This window comes from Gossypium hirsutum, chromosome A10 (genome assembly GCF_007990345.1).
Source record: "Gossypium hirsutum isolate 1008001.06 chromosome A10, Gossypium_hirsutum_v2.1, whole genome shotgun sequence".
In the NCBI taxonomy this organism is placed as follows: domain Eukaryota; kingdom Viridiplantae; phylum Streptophyta; class Magnoliopsida; order Malvales; family Malvaceae; genus Gossypium; species Gossypium hirsutum.
The window spans coordinates 117035835-117055035 of NC_053433.1; the positions used below are offsets into that span (position 1 = coordinate 117035835).

General features: G+C 31.5%; 3 protein-coding genes, 1 long non-coding RNA gene and 1 pseudogene across 7 annotated transcripts; all 5 read right to left on the minus strand.

Moving 5' to 3' along the window:
• Window positions 1-600: 600 nt before the first annotated feature.
• LOC121207870 (heparanase-like protein 2) lies at window positions 601-8996 on the minus strand (annotated as a pseudogene).
• LOC121207871 (probable LRR receptor-like serine/threonine-protein kinase At3g47570) lies at window positions 4815-6611 on the minus strand. Its single transcript, XM_041078378.1, has 2 exons — window positions 5710-6611; window positions 4815-5593 (listed from the first exon to the last, which is right to left on the minus strand). The coding sequence occupies exons 1-2, from the start codon at window positions 6485-6487 to the stop codon at window positions 5199-5201; spliced, it is 1173 nt and encodes a 390-aa protein (XP_040934312.1). The 5' UTR covers window positions 6488-6611; the 3' UTR covers window positions 4815-5198.
• On the minus strand, window positions 6570-8351 carry LOC121207872 (heparanase-like protein 2). Of its 2 annotated transcripts, XM_041078379.1 has the most exons (6): window positions 8055-8336; window positions 7730-7963; window positions 7456-7645; window positions 7248-7373; window positions 7069-7168; window positions 6582-6992 (listed from the first exon to the last, which is right to left on the minus strand). In XM_041078379.1, the coding sequence occupies exons 1-6, from the start codon at window positions 8227-8229 to the stop codon at window positions 6666-6668; spliced, it is 1152 nt and encodes a 383-aa protein (XP_040934313.1). In that variant the 5' UTR covers window positions 8230-8336; the 3' UTR covers window positions 6582-6665. The 2 variants fall into 2 exon arrangements, with proteins under 2 accessions (XP_040934314.1, XP_040934313.1); XM_041078380.1 differs by lacking the exon at window positions 7730-7963 and having other exon boundaries at window positions 6570-6992; window positions 8055-8351.
• Window positions 8997-10659: 1663 nt separating the features above from the next.
• Window positions 10660-14650, minus strand: LOC121207869 (probable LRR receptor-like serine/threonine-protein kinase At3g47570). Of its 2 annotated transcripts, XM_041078377.1 has the most exons (3): window positions 12529-14650; window positions 11587-12456; window positions 10660-11455 (listed from the first exon to the last, which is right to left on the minus strand). In XM_041078377.1, the coding sequence occupies exons 1-3, from the start codon at window positions 14306-14308 to the stop codon at window positions 11085-11087; spliced, it is 3021 nt and encodes a 1006-aa protein (XP_040934311.1). In that variant the 5' UTR covers window positions 14309-14650; the 3' UTR covers window positions 10660-11084. The 2 variants fall into 2 exon arrangements, with proteins under 2 accessions (XP_040934311.1, XP_040934310.1); XM_041078376.1 differs by having other exon boundaries at window positions 11587-14650.
• Window positions 14651-15439: 789 nt separating this feature from the next.
• Window positions 15440-17483, minus strand: LOC121207873 (uncharacterized). Of its 2 annotated transcripts, none has more exons than XR_005902983.1 (3): window positions 17262-17483; window positions 17133-17169; window positions 15440-16548 (listed from the first exon to the last, which is right to left on the minus strand). It is a non-coding gene; the product is annotated as an uncharacterized lncRNA (long non-coding RNA). The 2 variants fall into 2 exon arrangements; XR_005902982.1 differs by lacking the exon at window positions 15440-16548 and adding an exon at window positions 16595-17022.
• Window positions 17484-19201: the final 1718 nt, after the last annotated feature.

Sequence of the window (19201 nt, forward strand, 5' to 3'; positions counted from 1 at the left end):
TGAACTCATAAACCAAGTATGAAATTTAACTTATTTTGTACTAGATAAACAAGTATAATTAAGTATAATCAAGCTAGTTTGATTTATGTTTTGAATCAAAGTCCAAATTTTAAAAGTTATGCTACATTTGAGAACATTAAATTTGAATTAAAATCGAGCTTTTTATAACTTTAATTCAGCTCAATTACAACCCTTAATCTCTTTTTTATATCGTAAAAAACATCAAATCAAGTGATTTTTAATACCAACCAAGTGTCAAAATTTTATTTCACTTTCCAACTTTCAAGTTCATCCATTTTTTTTATTTGGGAATGTGCCAAACACATTGTGCTTGTTTTATTTGGGATGCAACGACAACGGAAAGGTCTTCCTAAAGAAATTTCAATTATGTAATCTTGCCATATCTCATATTGGTACAGACAAAAAGCTGCAAGAATTAAGCAGATAAGGCTCGTTTGATAAGTCAAAAACAATATTTATTTATATATTTAAGAATAAAGTTTGTTTTCATTTACTGTTTATTTATTAATTTTTTTTAGAAAGTGTTAAAAAGGCAATGCATGGACAAGGGAAAAACAATTCTCCAAGTGCTAGACGATGTAGGCGAAAGTAGCATGTTGTATTAACGAAGGCTTTGTCGTAATTTCTGACTTCTTTTGATTGATTTGTAGTAATACAGTATTAATGACTATACAATGCTGTAAATATGTATACTCATAACCTTTATTCCAAACTTTTGCTTAAAATTAAGAATAATTTATTTTAATAAGAAGGAACAAATTAAAAATTAAAAAAATAATTACCATAACCTAAATTGACCTAATGAACAAAATCAATAAATTTTGTAACTTAAAAACCAAAAATCCTAAATTGGCCTAACGAGTAAAATCAATAAATTCTGCCCCTAAAAGAAATAGAATCCTAAGAACATGCAGGTGCATTGAAATCTCTTATAGTTACGAATGCGATTGAATGAGCAGCGATTCTAATGGGTGTCAAACCAACCACAAGCTTCGGCTTCAACTCTGGTATCTCCAACGAGTCTAAAAGTTCCAATGGTGTTCCATTCAACAATACGACACTGCTTAAGATGTTCCCATCTTTGGTGTCAAATGATACTCTTCTCGCTCTTTATGTCCTTTAAATTCAAAATTTGGACTCCCACCATTTAAATTTAGATCATGGAAAAGATCGATCTCAAAAGAGGTGTTTTTGGATAAGTTGATGAAAACAAAAGAAACCCCGGGCTGCAACCAAACAAAAATATAATAAATAAAAAATTAATTTAAAATTAATTGAGTCAATCAAAATAATAAAAATTACCTCCTTTTTGGCACAATGAGAGTACACACGCAAATATGGAGAACCCTTATGTGTGACGGAAAGAACTTTACTCCCCATAACTCTATGCCATAAAAGCGCACTGCAAAAGATATTTTAACAAATAAAATTAAAACAAATGAAATTAGCAACAAATATGGTGGAAAATATATGAAAGATACCCGTAATAATCTGGATTAGGAATGAATGTAGTAGTATTAAGAAGAGCGTAATTGCCGCCGGTCAAAGCTTGTCTACAATAAACTTTGTGGTTATAAATTGATGTCATTCCCAATTGGTCCAAGTACCTGTTGGAATCATAAGTTAATCATTAGATTTTAACAGGGCCTTAAAAATAATAAAACTAACAAGATATTTGAAAAGAACTTACCAAAAGCCAAATGCAAATGTATACGACACTAATTGGCCGCCACTGTTATAAGCTCCACCCGATTCACTAACCCATGCACCAGACCATGGTGCAAATTTGTCAATAGCATTTGAAACATCTTTAAATGTCTGAGCAATTTGAGTCAAGAAAAATGGATCTTGGACACGACGAACCACATCTGGGTTATTGCCTACATTAATCATCAATAAAATTAAACAAATCATGGAACAACAATAATAATAATAAAATATTTTAATAGATAAATAGATAGATACCGGGTCCGAGATTATAAATATGATGTGTAACTCCATCAATAACGTCATGTCCTGAAGCATCCAAAAAAGTATTGAACCATTTCTTATCATAGAAACCTCCCGGGCCTAAAATCTTAGGTTGAGTTTTAGGATTTGGATACATCTCTTTTACAAGATTTTTAAGTGTTGCCATATCTTTTGCATATTGTTTAGCTTCAATCCTAGCACTAACTCCTACTCCACACAATTCATTTCCTAAAAAATGAAAAGAAAATTGCATTTGATGAGAGTCAATCGTATATAAACTAATTTGACAACATAAAAATATTGATATTAATGAAATACCTAATTCATAAGAGTCAATTTTATATCCTTTGGAAATTGTATAACTCATGAGATCTCGAGCATTATGTGAATACCAATCACCGACCCAAAGAGTCTTTTCAGTTTCAGACTCTTTTCTTCCGATAAGAGCATTTAAACCAAATGTAACTTTAGCTCTGCAACATAAAAAAAAACATGAATAGCTGATATCATAATTATTATTTAAAAATAACATATATGTCATAAATTTATACCGAGTTTGATTGAAAAACTCATTGAGTTCATCCCATCTCTTTATGTCAAGACATCCAATGGAGAAACCGAATAAGAAGCCCTTGTCTTGTTTTTGGAATGGTTGGCAATTCTCAATATTATTTCGAACGTTGTACACCACTTGATCTTGCAATGAACCTCCAACTCTAATTCTCAAAGGATGAAATGCTAAAACAATAATTTATTCACTAACGCTAATTAGCTGCTCATATAAATAAATAAAAACTAGTAAATAAAACATTCATTAGAATAACTCCAATACTCACCTTTTATAGCCTTTTCAAGAATCTTGTTATTCAAATCCTACAAATGGAACATATAATACAAATTAATGAACATCTAAGTAATTAAATAGTCTTTAATCAATATATACTCAAAACATAAAATAAAATTACCAAATTAAAAAGTCCAGCTTGACCCCAAGGACATTGATCGTAATCACACTTATTTGTAGGCCACCAATCAAGGGCAACACAAATAAAATCTTCATCGGTTTGAGCAATGGAAGTTGCTCCTTCAACCACAACTTCAACTTTTTCAGCTTTTGAGACCGAAAGGCATGACAGAAGCACAGCAAAAAATGTTAATACTTTTGAAATTTGTCATTGAAAAAAAAAACAAAACTTGAATAAATTGATATGATAAAATACGAATGAATCTATTGTCTATTTATAGATCAATAATACACTTCGAACTAAACTCAAATAGGTTAGAGTTAAGATTAAATTGAAACAATTAAAAGATTTATTTGTATTATACCTCTCTGAAAGTAATAAATAATATCAGTAATTTGATTAAGGTGAAAATATTTTGATTATTTTAATCAAAATTGTCGGAAGTTTTTAGTTGGGTTTGTATTTTGTTTTAATTAAAATTGTTGAAATATGATAGAATTTTAGTTGGGTTTTTCTTTTATCATAGAGTTTTAGTTGGATTTTATAGATGAGAAAAAGTTAAAATTTATTAGGGAAAGCACCGGGGAGATTAGGGGCGATTGATAAGTCAAATAAGAATAAAAAAATAAAAAAAATTAACCAAATCAAATTATTTAATATAATGAAGCAATTTAAGATTTAAGAAACTTGGGACGTTACAATTTTTACGATGGATATGTTGTTACTTGTTATAACAATGTCATCACATAAACCATTAAGTAGATGCAATTTCCATTGTATTTGATTAGCAAGGAGGCATCTGACACAGAGAGTTGAAACCCCCATTTTCAAGGGAACTTCGGCGATTTCTTTATGCCATTGTTGTGAGGCTTGCTTGAGCCCATAAATAGTCTTAGATAACTTGCATACATGATTTGGATTGACTGAGTCCCCAAAATCTTGATGGTCGTCTCGTAAAGACTAGTTCATAAAAAAGACCTTGAAGAGAAGTATTGTCGACATCTATTTGATGAAACCAGCTTGAAGGAATGCTGCCCTGGAGATAGTTAAAATCTAAACCAACTTCTGTTAACGCCGATAAATTTCGGAATAGTCCCGGAGAAAAAAATAATATGATCGGAAAATTTTTTTTAGCTTTTGAAGCCTCCCAATATCAAATGGTATGGGACCTGACAGTTGGCTTTCTGATGCAAATAATACCTCCAAATTGACGACATTACCAATCCCATCTGGGATTCTTCCCAGTATTTCGTAAAAGGGTGTTGGAAAATTTGCTGATACCCCTCCAAAATTATTGTCACTAATAAATAGAAATTCTAATTATTTTGTTATCTTGGCTTTGAACTTGAGTAAAGCTTGTTTATCAGTGGCGTTTCCTCTAACTACAGGGTCAGCTAAACCAAGCAAGTTAAGACACTGGGAGTTGAAGCATGAGAGAAGAATTATAACTTCAACGTAAACAAGGAAAAAAGAGCTGGAAAGTTTCGAATGCTTTTTCAATAACTCCATCAACCTGAATCAATTTCTATACGTATTTCAAAGTGTTTTGTTGATCAACAAGAAACAAAATGCAGTATAAGTAGTTCCTCGACATTTTATAAATACAGGCTTCTATTAATAAATCATGTAGAGACATTTTATAAGTCTCCCTTCAATCCAATAGAAAGGAAGTCTATATTATTTATTATGGATACAGAAACAAAGAGCCTTAAATTTCAGTGATTACTGACCACACATAGATGTAAAATAAAATATATCCCATGTCAAACATTTGAATACATTCTTCCAAATTCGAGTAACATAAATAAAATCAAAGCATATTGGCATTATCTCAAATTCTTATTTGATGAGGATCCAATAGTTTAAGAAGCAAAGAGAAAAACAAAGCATTAATACAAAATACACTGAGAAATTATCGGTGGAAAGCTATAAATATTGCATCTTTATTCTCTTTTCTCAAAGCATAGTGCTTTTAAGCGAAATGTGGAGACCTGCTAATACCCAATAGAATGTGAACAAAAGATAAAATCCAACACTTTGACTGACCCAAGACTGTCAACTTCATCCATACGACACCTTAGATACCTCCATGTTGAAAACAGGGTAATCTGTTTTACTTCTTCATATCATCTAAACATAACACTTATCTCCAAAAGTAGTGGAAATATGCCTTAAGTTATGGAATGATTCAATATTTTGCTAAGATAAGAAGTTATCTTACCTTTCGATTAAGCAATTTATTTAAGTTCGAACCTCATGACGTAATCGAGTTGGATGAAACTTGTCTCTAATGGAACAAAGTTTGATAACAACATCACTCATGTCAATCCGCTCATTGGGTGATTCAGCAGAACAAGTGAGTCCTATTTCGAATAGTGAATTCAAGCACCGAAGATGTCTATCATTTCTCGAGTTTTTTACATCAGAAGTTCCTCTTGTGACTCTTTCTTCAACAAGAATAGGATCTGTAACCGCAATTATTCGTTCTGGCAGTGCTGCCTTAACAAAGTTGCGAAGACTTAAACCTTCTCTGAACCTTTCATCGGTCGGCTTTTTTCCTGTAAACATCTCAAGCAGTAGGATGCCATAGCTATACACGTCACCTTTTGTTGACAACTCGCTTCCCATGCCATATTCTACAATTAGTTCATCAAAATTACATATAGAAATAATTGCAGAGAGCATGAAAAATTGATATTAAACTATATGATTTGCTTTTAAATTATGGAAGAAAATACTAAAGTGAACATACCTGGAGGAGTATAACCAATAGTTCCTCTTAATCCAAGGGAGCTTGATTTATTAGCAGAATAGTTCAGTCTGTCCGTAGAAAGGATTTTTGCTAAGCCGAAGTCACTTATATGACCAACCATTTCCTTATCAAGTAGAATATTGCTTGGCTTGAGGTCACAATGAATGATTGGTTCTTCACAATGATGGTGCAGATATTCGAGTGCATGAGCAACATCTATGGCAACATTTACGCTTTGGAAGAAGTTTAGGTTTCTCGCCGTCTCTGGTTCATTCATGCCAATAAGTGGACGCAACCAGTCTTCCAAGCTTCCATTTTCCATGAACTCATAAACCAAGGCTTTAAAATTATTGCCTTGGTAATCGACTCCTGAAATAGCTGTTAGTACCTTGACAAGATTTCGATGTCGAATGTTCTTCAAGGCCTCGCATTCAGCCAGGAAACTCCTAGAAGCTCCACGATTCAGAAGATTAAGCACCTTTACTGCAATAACTGCTCCACTAGCTTCAAGAACTCCTTTGTATACAGAACCAAAGCTTCCTGAACCAACCAAATTCTGCGTGGAGAATCCATCCGTAGCCCTTAGGATGCTTTGGTATGATAGTTGTAAAACCAAATTTTCTACGCTAGTTGTTGTTGCCTGTTTCTCTTTCTTCTTTCTAAACCACAAGATGAGGAGACAAGTAAAAGCCAGAGTCACTCCTAAAGTCACAACAATAATTGCAACTTTTAATCTAAGAGAATTGCTTGATGATGTTTTCAAGTTACATCTTAACATAATAAAAAAGAATAATTTATTTTAATAAGAAGGAACAAATTAAAAATTAAACAATAATATGATAACCTAAATTGACCTAATGAACAAAATTAATAAATCTTGTAACTCAAAAACCAAAAATCCTAAATTTGCCTAATGACTAAAATCAATAAATTTTGTCCCTAAAAGAAATAAAATACTAAGAACATGCAGGTGCATTGAAATCTCTAATGGTTACGAATGCGATTGAATGAGCAACGATGCTAATGGGTTTCAAACCATCCACAAGCTTCGGCTTCAACTCTGGTATCTCCAACGAGACTAAAAGTTCCAGTGGTGTTCCGTTCAACAATACAACTCTGCTTAAGATATTCCCATCTTTTGGAGTCAAATGATACTCTTCTCGCTCTTTACGTCCTTTAAATTCAAAATTTGGACTCCCACCATTTAAATTTAGATCATGGAAAAGATCAATTTCAAATGAGGTATTTTTTGATAAGTTGATGAAAACAAAAGAAACCCCAGGCTGCAACCAAACAAAAATTTAATACATAAAAACTTAAATTAAAATTAATTGAGACAACCAAAATAATAAAAATTACCTCCTTTTTGGCACAATGAGAGTATACACGCAAATATGGAGAACCCTTATGCGTGACGGAAAGAACTTTACTCCCCATAACTCTATGCCACAAAAGCGCACTACAAAAGATATTTTAACAAATAAAGTTAAAACAAATGAAATTAACAACAAATACGGTGGAAAATATATGAAAGATACCCGTAATAATCTGGATTAGGAATGAATGTAGTAGTATTAAGAAGAGCGTAATTGGCCCCGGTCAAAGCTTGTCTGCAATAAACTTTGTGGTTATAAACTGATGTCATTCCCAATTGGTCCAAGTACCTGTTGGAGTCATAAGTTAATCATTATATTTTAACAGGGACTTAAAAATAATAAACTAACAAAAGATATGAAAAGCACTTACCAAAAGCCAAATGCAAATGTATAAGATACTAATTGGCCGCCACTGTTATAAGCTCCACCCGATTCACTAACCCATGCACCAGACCATGGTGCAAATTTGTCAATAGCATTTGAAACATCTTTAAATGTTTGAGCTATTTGAGTCAAGAAAAATGGATCTTGGACACGACGAACCACATCTGGGTTATTACCTGCATTAATCATAATAAAATTAAACAAATCATGGAACAACAATAAATAATAAAAAATATTTTAATTGATATACAGATAGATACCGGGTCCGAGATTATAAATATGATGTGTAACTCCATCAATAACGTCATGTCCTGAAGCATCCAAAAAAGTATCGAACCATTTCTTGTCATAGAAACCTCCCGGGCCTAAAACCTTAGGTTGAGTTTTAGGATTTGGATACATCTCTTTTACAAGATTTTTAAGTGTTGCCATATCTTTTGCATATTGTTTAGCTTCAATCCTAGCACTAACTCCTACTCCACACAATTCATTTCCTAAAAAAAAGAAAATAAAATTGCATTTCATGAGATTCAATCATATATAAACTAATTTGAAAACTTAAAAATATTGATATTAATCAAATACCTAATTCATAAGAGTCAATTTTATATCCTTTAGAAATTGTATAACGCATGAGATCTCGAGCATTATGTGAATACCAATCACCAACCCAAAGGGTTTTTTCAGTTTCAGACTCTTTTCTCCCGATAAGAGCATTTAAACCAAATGTAACTTTAGCTCTGCAACATAAAAATAACATGAATAGCTGATATCGTAACTATTATTTAAAAATAACATATATATCATAAATTTATATCGAGTTTGATTGAAAAACTCATTGAGTTTATCCCATCTCTTCATGTCAAGACATCCAATGGAGAAACCAAATAAGAAGCCCTTGTCTTGTTTTTCGAATGGTTTGCAATTCTTAATATTATTTCGAACATTGTACACCACTTGATCTTGCATTGAACCTCCAACTCTAATTCTCAAAGGATGAAATGCTGAAACCATAATTTATTCACCAACATTAATTATCATATTAGAAGCTGCTCATGTCAGAAAAAAAAAACTAGTAAACAAAACATTCATTAGAATAACTTCAATACTCACCTTTTACAGCCTTTTCAAGAATCTTGTTCTTCAAATCCTACAAATGGAATAAATAATACAAAATAATAAACATTGAAGTAAATAAATAGCCTTTAATCAATATATACTAAAAAAATAAAATAAAATTACCAAATTAAAAAGTCCAGCTTGACCCCATGGACATTGATCATAATCACACTTGTTTGTAGGCCACCAACCAAGGGTAACACAAATAAAATCTTCATCGGTTTGAGCAATGGAAGTTGCTCCTTCAACCACAACTTCAACTTTTTCAGCTTTTGAGACCAAAAAGCATGATAGAAGCACAGCAAAAAACGTAATACTTTTGAAATTCATCATTGGAAAAAAAAAACAAACAAAACTTGAATAAATTGATATGATAAAATACGAATGAATCAATTGACTATTTATAGATCAATAATACACTTGGAAGTGAATTCAAATAGGTTTGAGTTAAGATTAAATTGAAACAATTAAAAGATTTAATAATAAATAATATTAGTAATTTGATTAAGATGAAAGTATTTTGATTATTTTAACTAAAATTATCGTAAGGTTTGTATTTTATTTTAATTAAAATTGTCGAAATATGATAGAGTTTTAGTTGGGTTTTTCTTTTATCATAAGAGTTTTAGTTGGATTTTATAGATGAGAAAAAGTTAAAATTGATTAGGGAAAGTACCGAAGATTAGGGGGATTGATTAGTCAAATAAGAATAAAATAAAAATAAAAACACGTTGCGTCAGCGGAAACTCCGGTTCCTCATGCATCCTTTGTAGTTTTCAGATTGGTTGAAATCTATTATCCGTCCCTATAGTTTGAAATTTTTAATATTTAATCCCTGTACTTGAAATTCTAACTTAGCATGTGATTAGGCTTCTCTCATATATCTAGCATATAATTAATGAAAAATAAACATATTAAATCAATAAATTTTGACGAAAATTACTAATAGTATTAATTATTAGACTAAGATTTTAAGTTTAAAAAGTAGGAAGATTTAGTTTTTAGCTTTTTCTTAATATATTATTTAAAACTCGAGTTTGACACTTTTTCTAATGTGATACTATGTTATTTTTTTATATAATTTTGTATCTATATTTAACAAAATTATATATTTTAGTATTCAAAGGTAACAATATTAATTGCTAGTTTTTAATTTGAATTGATTCGATGAATGAGGCGATTGTACAATTTAGGAAAGGGTTTTGATTATCATTAATTAACTAGATTTTGTCCTGAAATTTAAAGAATTAATGGTAAGTAAATAAAGATTTAATAATATTATATAATTATTATTTAAGTGTTTTTATCTTTTACGTTAATAAATTTAATATTATAAATAAAAATGTGAATTAAGAAAATTTAAAAACCACATGACATAAAAAAGTAAAATGAATCTGAAATAAATATATGATTAGTCATAAATTTTTTAATAATCAATACTTACTATTATTTAAGTTTTTGACTGAGTTTGTAGTCAATCAAGCACTAACTCAGCTAGAGAAAATACGAAAATATTTTTCGTAATTAAAATAACGTATAGTATTTGAGAGTATTTTAATCTTTTCTTTTAACAAAAAAAATAAAATAATACATATGATGGGATTTTCAAACAAACTTTTACGTTCTAAATATGTGGTTCTCACACACATGCACGTGTGGTAAAATTTTTAATATTTTTTATTCAACAAGCAACCTTAAAAAATTGTCACTTGTCTCTTTTTTTGTAAACATGTATTTTTTGCAATATTTTACAATACTACTTCACTAGTAGTACACCAAATATTTTTCGAAATGAAAATACCGCAAACAAATAAATATATTAAATTTATACAAAACAAGTTATTAGACTGCAAAAGAATTCACATAAATTTATAATAATAAATCTATAATACATTAAATACGTGAAAAATAAATACGATGAAAACACTGTTACAACCAAGGTTGTCCTGCAATATTTGGTCAATGACTTGATTAGTCATAAACTTGATCAGCCAAAATAAGAAATAATTCGGACATATTTATATGTTAGCCTTTTTACGAGAGACTTATTTGATCAGCCAAGATAAAGAGATAACTCAACACAAACATTCAAATCTTTAATTTCAACAATATAAAGTTCTTTGACATGTTAAATTGCAATGCTGATACAATAAGTTGCATACCCAAAATTCGACATCGTTATTAAGTCAACTTATTCGTATAAACCAAACAATGGTATGGTTTCATTACTCCTTTTTTTTTTTAGCTTATTTGCCTAAACAAAACATAAACAAACAAGCACTTAGCCTGACCTCTCAAGTCCATTCTTATGGCACCATAGATACCTATAACTTAAGAAAACAAGGGAACCTCTTTTACTACTTCATATCATCTAAAAGGAACATTCATCTCAAAATTAGCAGCGATTAAATGATTGAGTATTTTGTTAAGATAAGAAACTAATATTACCTGGTGATTGAGCAATATATTTAATTAAGATCCAATCTCAAATCGTAATCAAGTTGGATGAAGCTTGTCTCTAATTTTACAAAGCTTGGTAACAACATCACTCATGTCAATACGCTCATGCGGTGATTTTGAAGAACAAGTGAGTCCGATTTCAAATATTGAATTCCAGCATCGAAGATCTTTATCACTCCCTAGGCTATTTTCATTGAGAGTTTCTCGTTTGATTCTTTCTTGAAGAAGAATGGGATCTATAATGTCAGTCACTCGTTCAGGCAAAGCTTCCTTGACAAAATTGTGAAGACTTAAACCTTCTTTGAACCCTTCATCGGTTGGCCTTTTTCCCGTAAACATCTCTAGCAAAAGAATGCCAAAGCTATACACATCACCTTTCGTTGACAACTCGTTTCCCATGCCATATTCTACAATTAATTCATCACAAATTACATATAGAAATAACTACAAAGGGAAACCCACTTAATATACGGAAAAGTGTTTTTAGATTGTATGCTTTGCTATTAAATAATTGAAGAAATTAATTAATTGAAATTACCTGGTGCAGCATAACCAATAGTTCCTCTTAGTCCAAGGGAGCTTGATTTATTAGCAGAATAGTTCAGTCTGTCCGTAGAAAGGATTTTTGCTAAGCCGAAGTCACTTATATGACCAACCATTTCCTCATCAAGTAGAATATTGCTTGGCTTGAGGTCACAATGAATGATTGGTTCTTCACAATGATGGTGCAGATATTCGAGTGCATGAGCAACATCTATAGCCATACTTACTCTTTGGAAGAAGTTTAGGTTTCTCGCCGTCTCTGGTTCATTCATGCCAATAACTGGATGCAACCAGTCCTCCAAGCTTCCATTTTCCATGAACTCATAAACCAAGGCTTTAAAATCATTGCCTTGGTCATCGACTCCTGAAATTGCTGTTAGTACCTTGACAAGATTTCGATGTCGGATGTTCTTCAAGGCCTCGCATTCAGCCAGGAAACTCCTAGAAGCTCCACGATTCAGAAGATTAAGCACCTTTACTGCAATAACTGCTCCACTAGCTTCAAGAACTCCTTTGTATACAGAACCAAAGCTTCCCGAACCAACCAAATTCTGTGTGGAGAATCCATCCGTAGCCCTTAGGATGCTTTGGTATGATAACTGTAAAAAGGAATTTTCTACGCTAGTTGTTGTTGCCTGCTTCTCTTTCTTCTTTCTAAACCACAAGATGAGGAGACAAGTAAAAGCCAGAGTCACTCCTAAAGTCACAACAATAATTGCAACTTTTAATCGCTGAGAATTGCTTGATGATGTTTTCAAGTTACATCTTAACATGTGTAATTCGGGGATGCCTCCACAGAGCTTACTGTTTCCCTCAACAAATGTTGCACTGGCATTCTTAAAGATTCCTCCACTTGGTATCACTCCTTCAAAATTATTAAAAGAGAGATTTAAGTACCTTAAAGCCCCAAATCTGACAAGAAATTCTGGAATCTCACCTGAAAGATTATTGTTGGATACGTCTAATGCCTCAAGTCCTCTCAGTGAACTCAAAGATGAAGGAATGGGCCCTTCAAACAAATTGCCATCCAAAAATAGCTTCTCTAGGCTTACACAGCTACCAAGGCTGCTTGGAAGCAAACCAGATAACTTATTTTTGGAAACATGGAACTCACCTAGACTTTTCAGATTTGCTACAGCAACAGGAAGCTCACCAGTCAAATAGTTTGATGATAAGTCTAATGTAATGGACAAGGATGGGAGTCCAAGTACTTGAGGATGTATTGGTCCACTAAGATTGTTATGTGAAAGACCTATTACAAGCAAATTTTGGCAATTACCTAGACTAGAGGGAATCGTGCCCTGAAGATTGTTAAAATCTAAAGCAAGTTTGCTTAGCACTGTCAAATTTCCAATAGAATGGGGAATATACCCAGACAAAGAATTATTAGAAGCATAAAATATCTTTAGGTTCTGAAGCCTTCCAATATCAGAGGGAATGGGACCCGATAGTTGGTTTCTTGATGCCCCTAGAGTCTCCAAATTGATAAGATTTGCAATCCCCTCCGGAATTCTTCCCCATATTTTGTTTTGTTGTATCACTAATTGTAAAAGGTTGCTAGAAAAATTGCTAACGCATTCAGGAAACACCCCTCCCAAATTATTTATGCCTATATCTAGATATTTTAATGTGGTTTTGTTGACTAAAGTGCAAATAAAGTTCAAGTCACCTTCTCTTCCATATCCCAAATGGTTTTCGCCTAGAAAAAGCACAAACAGTTTTTCCAGCTTTTCTAAGGAAGGCACATTTCCACTAAGTCTGTTCCCATCAAGTTGAAGTTGATATAGATTTGAGGCATTGGATATGGAAATAGGAATTTCTCCATAGATTCGGTTTCCCCATACAGAAAGGGCTCCAACATATGGCATAGTGATTGCTAAGTTAGGATCAAGAGTACCTTGAATCTCGTTCCCCCCTATGGAGAAGGCTATAATATTGGATAGATTGAACATTGCGGTCGGAATAATACCAGATATTGCATTTTCATCTGCCGAGAACTGTGTTAGATTTGTCAGTCGTCCAAGAGCTTCAGGTAGAATCCCACTTAATGCATTATATGTGAAATAAAGTTCCTCCAGGGATGACAAGTTCCCCAATGCAGGCGGGATACTCCCTGTTAAACTGTTGTTGATAAAACTCAAGAATTTCAGCTTTGACAAGAGACCAAACGAACCAGGTATTTCTCCTGTTAGCTGGTTGCTTCTCATACGGACAAATGTAAGCTTAGAGCAAGCAGATAAGTTGGAAGGGATTTCACCACGGATGGAGTTATTGATCAGGTCTAATATTTCCAATCTTCTTAAACGACCAATTTCTTGAGGAATCTGGTTGTAGAAGCTATTACCCGCAAGATTCAACTCTCTGAGAAAGCTCAAATTTCCAATGTAAGGTGATAAAGATCCCGAGACTTTGAGGAGTTGCAGTTCCAACTTGGTGACTCTCTGATGCTTGCGACTGCATGTAACACCATACCATTGGCAGAAGTGAATGGAACTATTCCAAGACTCCATAACCTTAAGCTGATCACTGGTTATCTTGGATTTGAATTGGAGTAAAGCTTGTTGATCAGTGTCATTTCCTCTGATCACTGTGGCTGCTGTTGCTAAACCAAGAAAGTAATGACCCAGCGAGTTGAAGCAGGAGAGAAGAATTATAACTTCAGTGAACACCAGGAGAGAAGTGCTGGACGCTTCCAAATGCTTTTTTGATAGATCCATCGACCTGAATCAGTTTCTTAATTGATGGTATTGATTTGTGTTTGAGACTACCTTGTTCATCAACAAGAACGAATATGGAAATCAAATCTGACACAACAAACTTGCTGTGACTTTTTATTGCTTTCCCTTACTTTCTAGGCTTCTTTATAACTTCGTTAAAACAAAAACACCATTGATCTCTAATGTGAATCTAAAATGATCAGCTGTTGACAATTGCCATATTTATTTTTTAATTGGCAAACAAATTGAAAGCAAATATAAGGTAGAAAAACCAAATTGCCTGTAAATGTGTATTGTTCCAGTTTCTTTATAGGTAGTCTTTTTATATATTTATTAAAGGGCGCGCACTAAATTTGGTAAAAAGGTCAACTTTTGTATTTATTCTTGTTTTTTTAGTTCAATTTGGTACCTAAATTTGGTAACTAAATTTTTTGTTCCTTAAACTTGGATTTCATTCAAATTTGATTATGTGACCAATTTTTTTGAAATATGATTGAATTAGTCGTTCGAACCAATTGGACTGAGAATAGACTAATAGACTGATACAAGCAGGTTTAATCATTTTTTTTAATTTTTAAATTTTATGAGTTTTTAATTATCTATTTAATAACTGTTGGTCTAATAGTTGAACGGATATCAAATTTATTGAATATGAAACTAGTGGTCTGACTAATTCAACCATAGATTCAATTATTAGACCATTGTATAATACTATACAATGCCATTGCCTGGAAATTTATATAATTTTTTAAATTTTCAAGTGATGATGTGGCACAATTCAATAGTACCATATCATGAAACTTTTATATTTGTAAGTTTAGATATCAAAATAAACTCAGATACAAAAATGAACTTAGTTATAAAATTCAAGAGTAAAAAATTATATTATCTCTATATTTAACTAGAATGAGATAATCTCATACATCACCAGCCGGCCTTTTTTATTTTCTTTTTATTTATATTTTCTTTGGGATCGCGACTGCATAGGTTTTGTATATGGTTACTTTCGAGATTACCTGATGAGACTGTTTTCTAATTAGTCTTCCAAGCAATAATGCAACTTCAAAAGCATTTGAACGAGTCTTGAAAATCATGGAATCTGAAATCGCCTGTTCACACTTCACATGCTAAAAGTCATTCAAGCTTTATTATTATTATCATTTATTATTAAAATAAAGTTCCCTAGAGTTTTTGCTTTGGCAATTAATAAAACGGGGAAAATTGCTGAGTTTGGTCCTGTTAGACTGTTAGTAACGACTAGTGGGAATGGAATATTGATTTTAGAAAGGCAACTTTTTGACTGGGAAAGGAACCGAGGGGCTGACTTCTGGCAACTCATCCATAGTTGAGTCCTTGATGTGTCGAGATCGGACCGTTTGCTGTGGAAGGCGGCATCGAATGGACATTACTCCTCCAAATCCTACTATCAAACGGGCCGGCCTTGCCCCGTTGAAAGTCGAGTCTTTAACTGGATGTTAATTCGCAATAGGCTGCCATGTAAAGTTAGTAAAGTGTGGTGTAATCTCTTGGAAAACGGCTGCTTGCCCCTTTTGCCTTAAGTTAGTATTAAGAAGAGCGTAATTGCCCCCATTAAAGCTTGTCTACAATAAACTTTGTGGTTATAAACTGATGTCATTCCCAATTGGTCCAAGTACCTGTTGGAGTCATAAGTTAATCATTAGACTTTAACAGGGCCTTAAAAATATTAAACAAAATATTTGAAAGGCCCTTACCAAAAACCAAATGCAAATGTATACGACACTAATTGGCCACCCTGTTATAAGCCCCACCCGATTCACTAACCCATGCACCAGACCATGGTGCAAATTTGTCAATAGTATTTGAAACATCTTTAAATGTCTGAGCAATTTGAGTCAAGAAAAATGGATATTGGACACGACAAACCAGATCTGGGTTATTACTTCCATTAATCATCTATAATATTAGAAAACTCATGGAACAACAATAAATAATAATAATATTTTTAATGATATATAGATAGATACCAGGTCCAAGATTATAAATATGATGTGTAACTCCATCAATAACGTCATGTCCTGAAGCATCCAAAAAAGTATCAAACCATTTCTTGTCATAGAAACCTCCCGGGCCTAAAACCTTAGGTTGAGTTTTAGGATTTGGATACATCTCTTTTACAAGATTTTTAAGTGTTGCCATATCTTTTGCATATTGTTTAGCTTCAATGCTAGCACTAACTCCTACTCCACACAATTCATTTCCTAAAAAAAGAAAATAAAATTGCATTTCATGAGAGTAAATCATATATAAACTAATTTGAAAACTTAAAAATATTGATATTAATCAAATACCTAATTCATAAGAGTCAATTTTATATCCTTTATAAATTGTATAACGCATGAGATCTCGAGCATTATGTGAATACCAATTATCAACCTAAAGAGTCTTTTCAGTTTCAGACTCTTTTCTTCCGATAAGAGCATTTAAACCAAATGTAACTTTAGCTCTACAACATAAAAATAACATGAATAGCTCATATCATAATTATTATTTAAAAATAACATATATGTCATTGATTTATACCGAGTTTGATTGAAAAACTCATTGAGTTCATCCCATCTCTTCATGTCAAGACATCCAATAGAGAAACCAAATAAAAAGCCCTTGTCTTGTTTTTGGAATGGTTGGCAATTCTCAATATTATTTCGAAACTCTAATTCTCAAAGGATAAAATGCTGAAACCATAATTTATTCACCAACATTAATTAGCATATTAGAAGCTACTCATATCAGCAAAAAAAAAACTAGTAAACAAAACATTCATTAGAATAACTCCAATACTCACCTTTTACAGCCTTTTCAAGAATCTTGTTCTTCAAATCCTACAAATGGAATAAATAATACAAAATAATAAACATCTAAGTAAATAAATAGTCTTTAATCAATATATACTAAAAAAATAAAATAAAATTACCAAATTAAAAAGTCCAGCTTGACCCCACGGACATTGATCATAATCACACTTGTTTGTAGGCCACCAATCAAGGGTAACACAAATAAAATCTTCATCGGTTTGAGCAATGGAAGTTGCTCCTTCAACCACAACTTCAACTTTTTCAGCTTTTGAGACCAAAAGGTATGACAGAAGCACAGCAAAAAAACGTAATACTTTTGAAATTCATCATCGGAAAAAAAAAACAAACAAAACTTATAAATTGCTATGATAAAATACGATTGAATCAATTGACTATTTATAGATCAATAATACATTTGGAAGTGAACTCAAATAGGTTAGAGTTAAGATTAAATTGAAACAATTAAAAGATTTGTTTGTATTATAACTCTAGAAAAGTAATAAATACTATCAATACGTAATTTGATTAATATGAAAGTATTTTGATTATTTTGACTAAAATTATCGTAAAATTTGTATTTTATTTTAATTAAAATTGTCGAAATATGATAGAGTTTTAGTTGGGTTTTTCTTTTATCATGAGAATTTTAGTTGGATTTTATAGATGAAAAAAAGTTAAAATTGATTAGGGAAAGTACCGAAGATTAGGGGGATTGATTAGTCAAATAAGAATAAAATAAAAATAAAAACACGTTGCGTCAGCGGAAACTCCGGTTCCTCATGCATCCTTTGTAGTTTTCAGATTGGTTGAAATCTACTATCCGTCCCTATAGTTTGAAATTTTTAATATTTAATCCCTGTACTTGAAATTCTAACTTAGCATGTGATTAGGCTTCTCTCATATATCTAGCATATAATTAATGAAAAATAAACATATTAAGTCAATAAATTTTGACGAAAATTACTAATAGTATTAATTATAAGACTAAGGTTTTAAGTTTAAAAAGTAGGAAGATTTAGTTTTTAACTTTTTCTTAATATATTATTTAATACTCGAGTTTGACACTTTTCCTAATGTGGTACTATGTTATTTTTTTATTTAATTTTGTATCTGTATTTAACAAAAATCATATATTTTAGTATTTAGAGGTAACAATATTAACTGCTAGTTTTTAATTTGAATTGATTCGATGAATGGAGCGAGTGCTATCACAAAACCGATTGCAAGGTTGTACAATTTGGGAAAGGGTTTTGATTATTATTAATTAACTAGATTTTGTCCTGAAATTTAAAGAATTAATGGTAAGTAAATAAAGATTTAATAATGTTATATAATTATTATTTAAGTGTTTTTACATGTTACGTTAAAAAATTTAATATTACACATAAAAATGTGATTTAAGAAAATTTAAATACCACATGACATAAAAAAGTAAAATGAGTCTGAAATAAATATATGATTAGTCATAAATTTTTAAATAATTTATACTTATTATTATTTAAATTTTTGACTGAGTTTGTGTCATAAGTCAATCAAGGACTAACTCGGCTAGAGAAAATACGAAAATATTTTTCGTAATTAAAATAACGTATAGTATTTGAGAGTATTTTAATCTTTTCTTTTTAACAAATAACAATAAAAATATACATATGATGGGATTTTCAAACAAACTTTTATGTTTTAAATACATGGTTCTCACACACATGCACGTGTGATAGAATTTCTAATATATTTTATTCAACAAGCAATATTAAAAAATTGTCACATGTCTTTTTTTATAAACATGTATTTTTTTTACAATATTTTACAATACAACTTCACTAATAGTGCACCAAATATTTTTTGAAATAAAAATACTGCAAACAAATAAATATATTAAATTTATACAAAACAAGTTATTAGAGTGCAAAAGAATTCACATAAATTTATAATAATAAATCTATAATACGTTAAATACGTGAAAAATAAATACGATGAAAACACTGTTACAACCAAGGTTGTCCTGCAATAAACTTGATCAGCCAAAATAAGAGATAATTCGGACATATTTATATGTTAG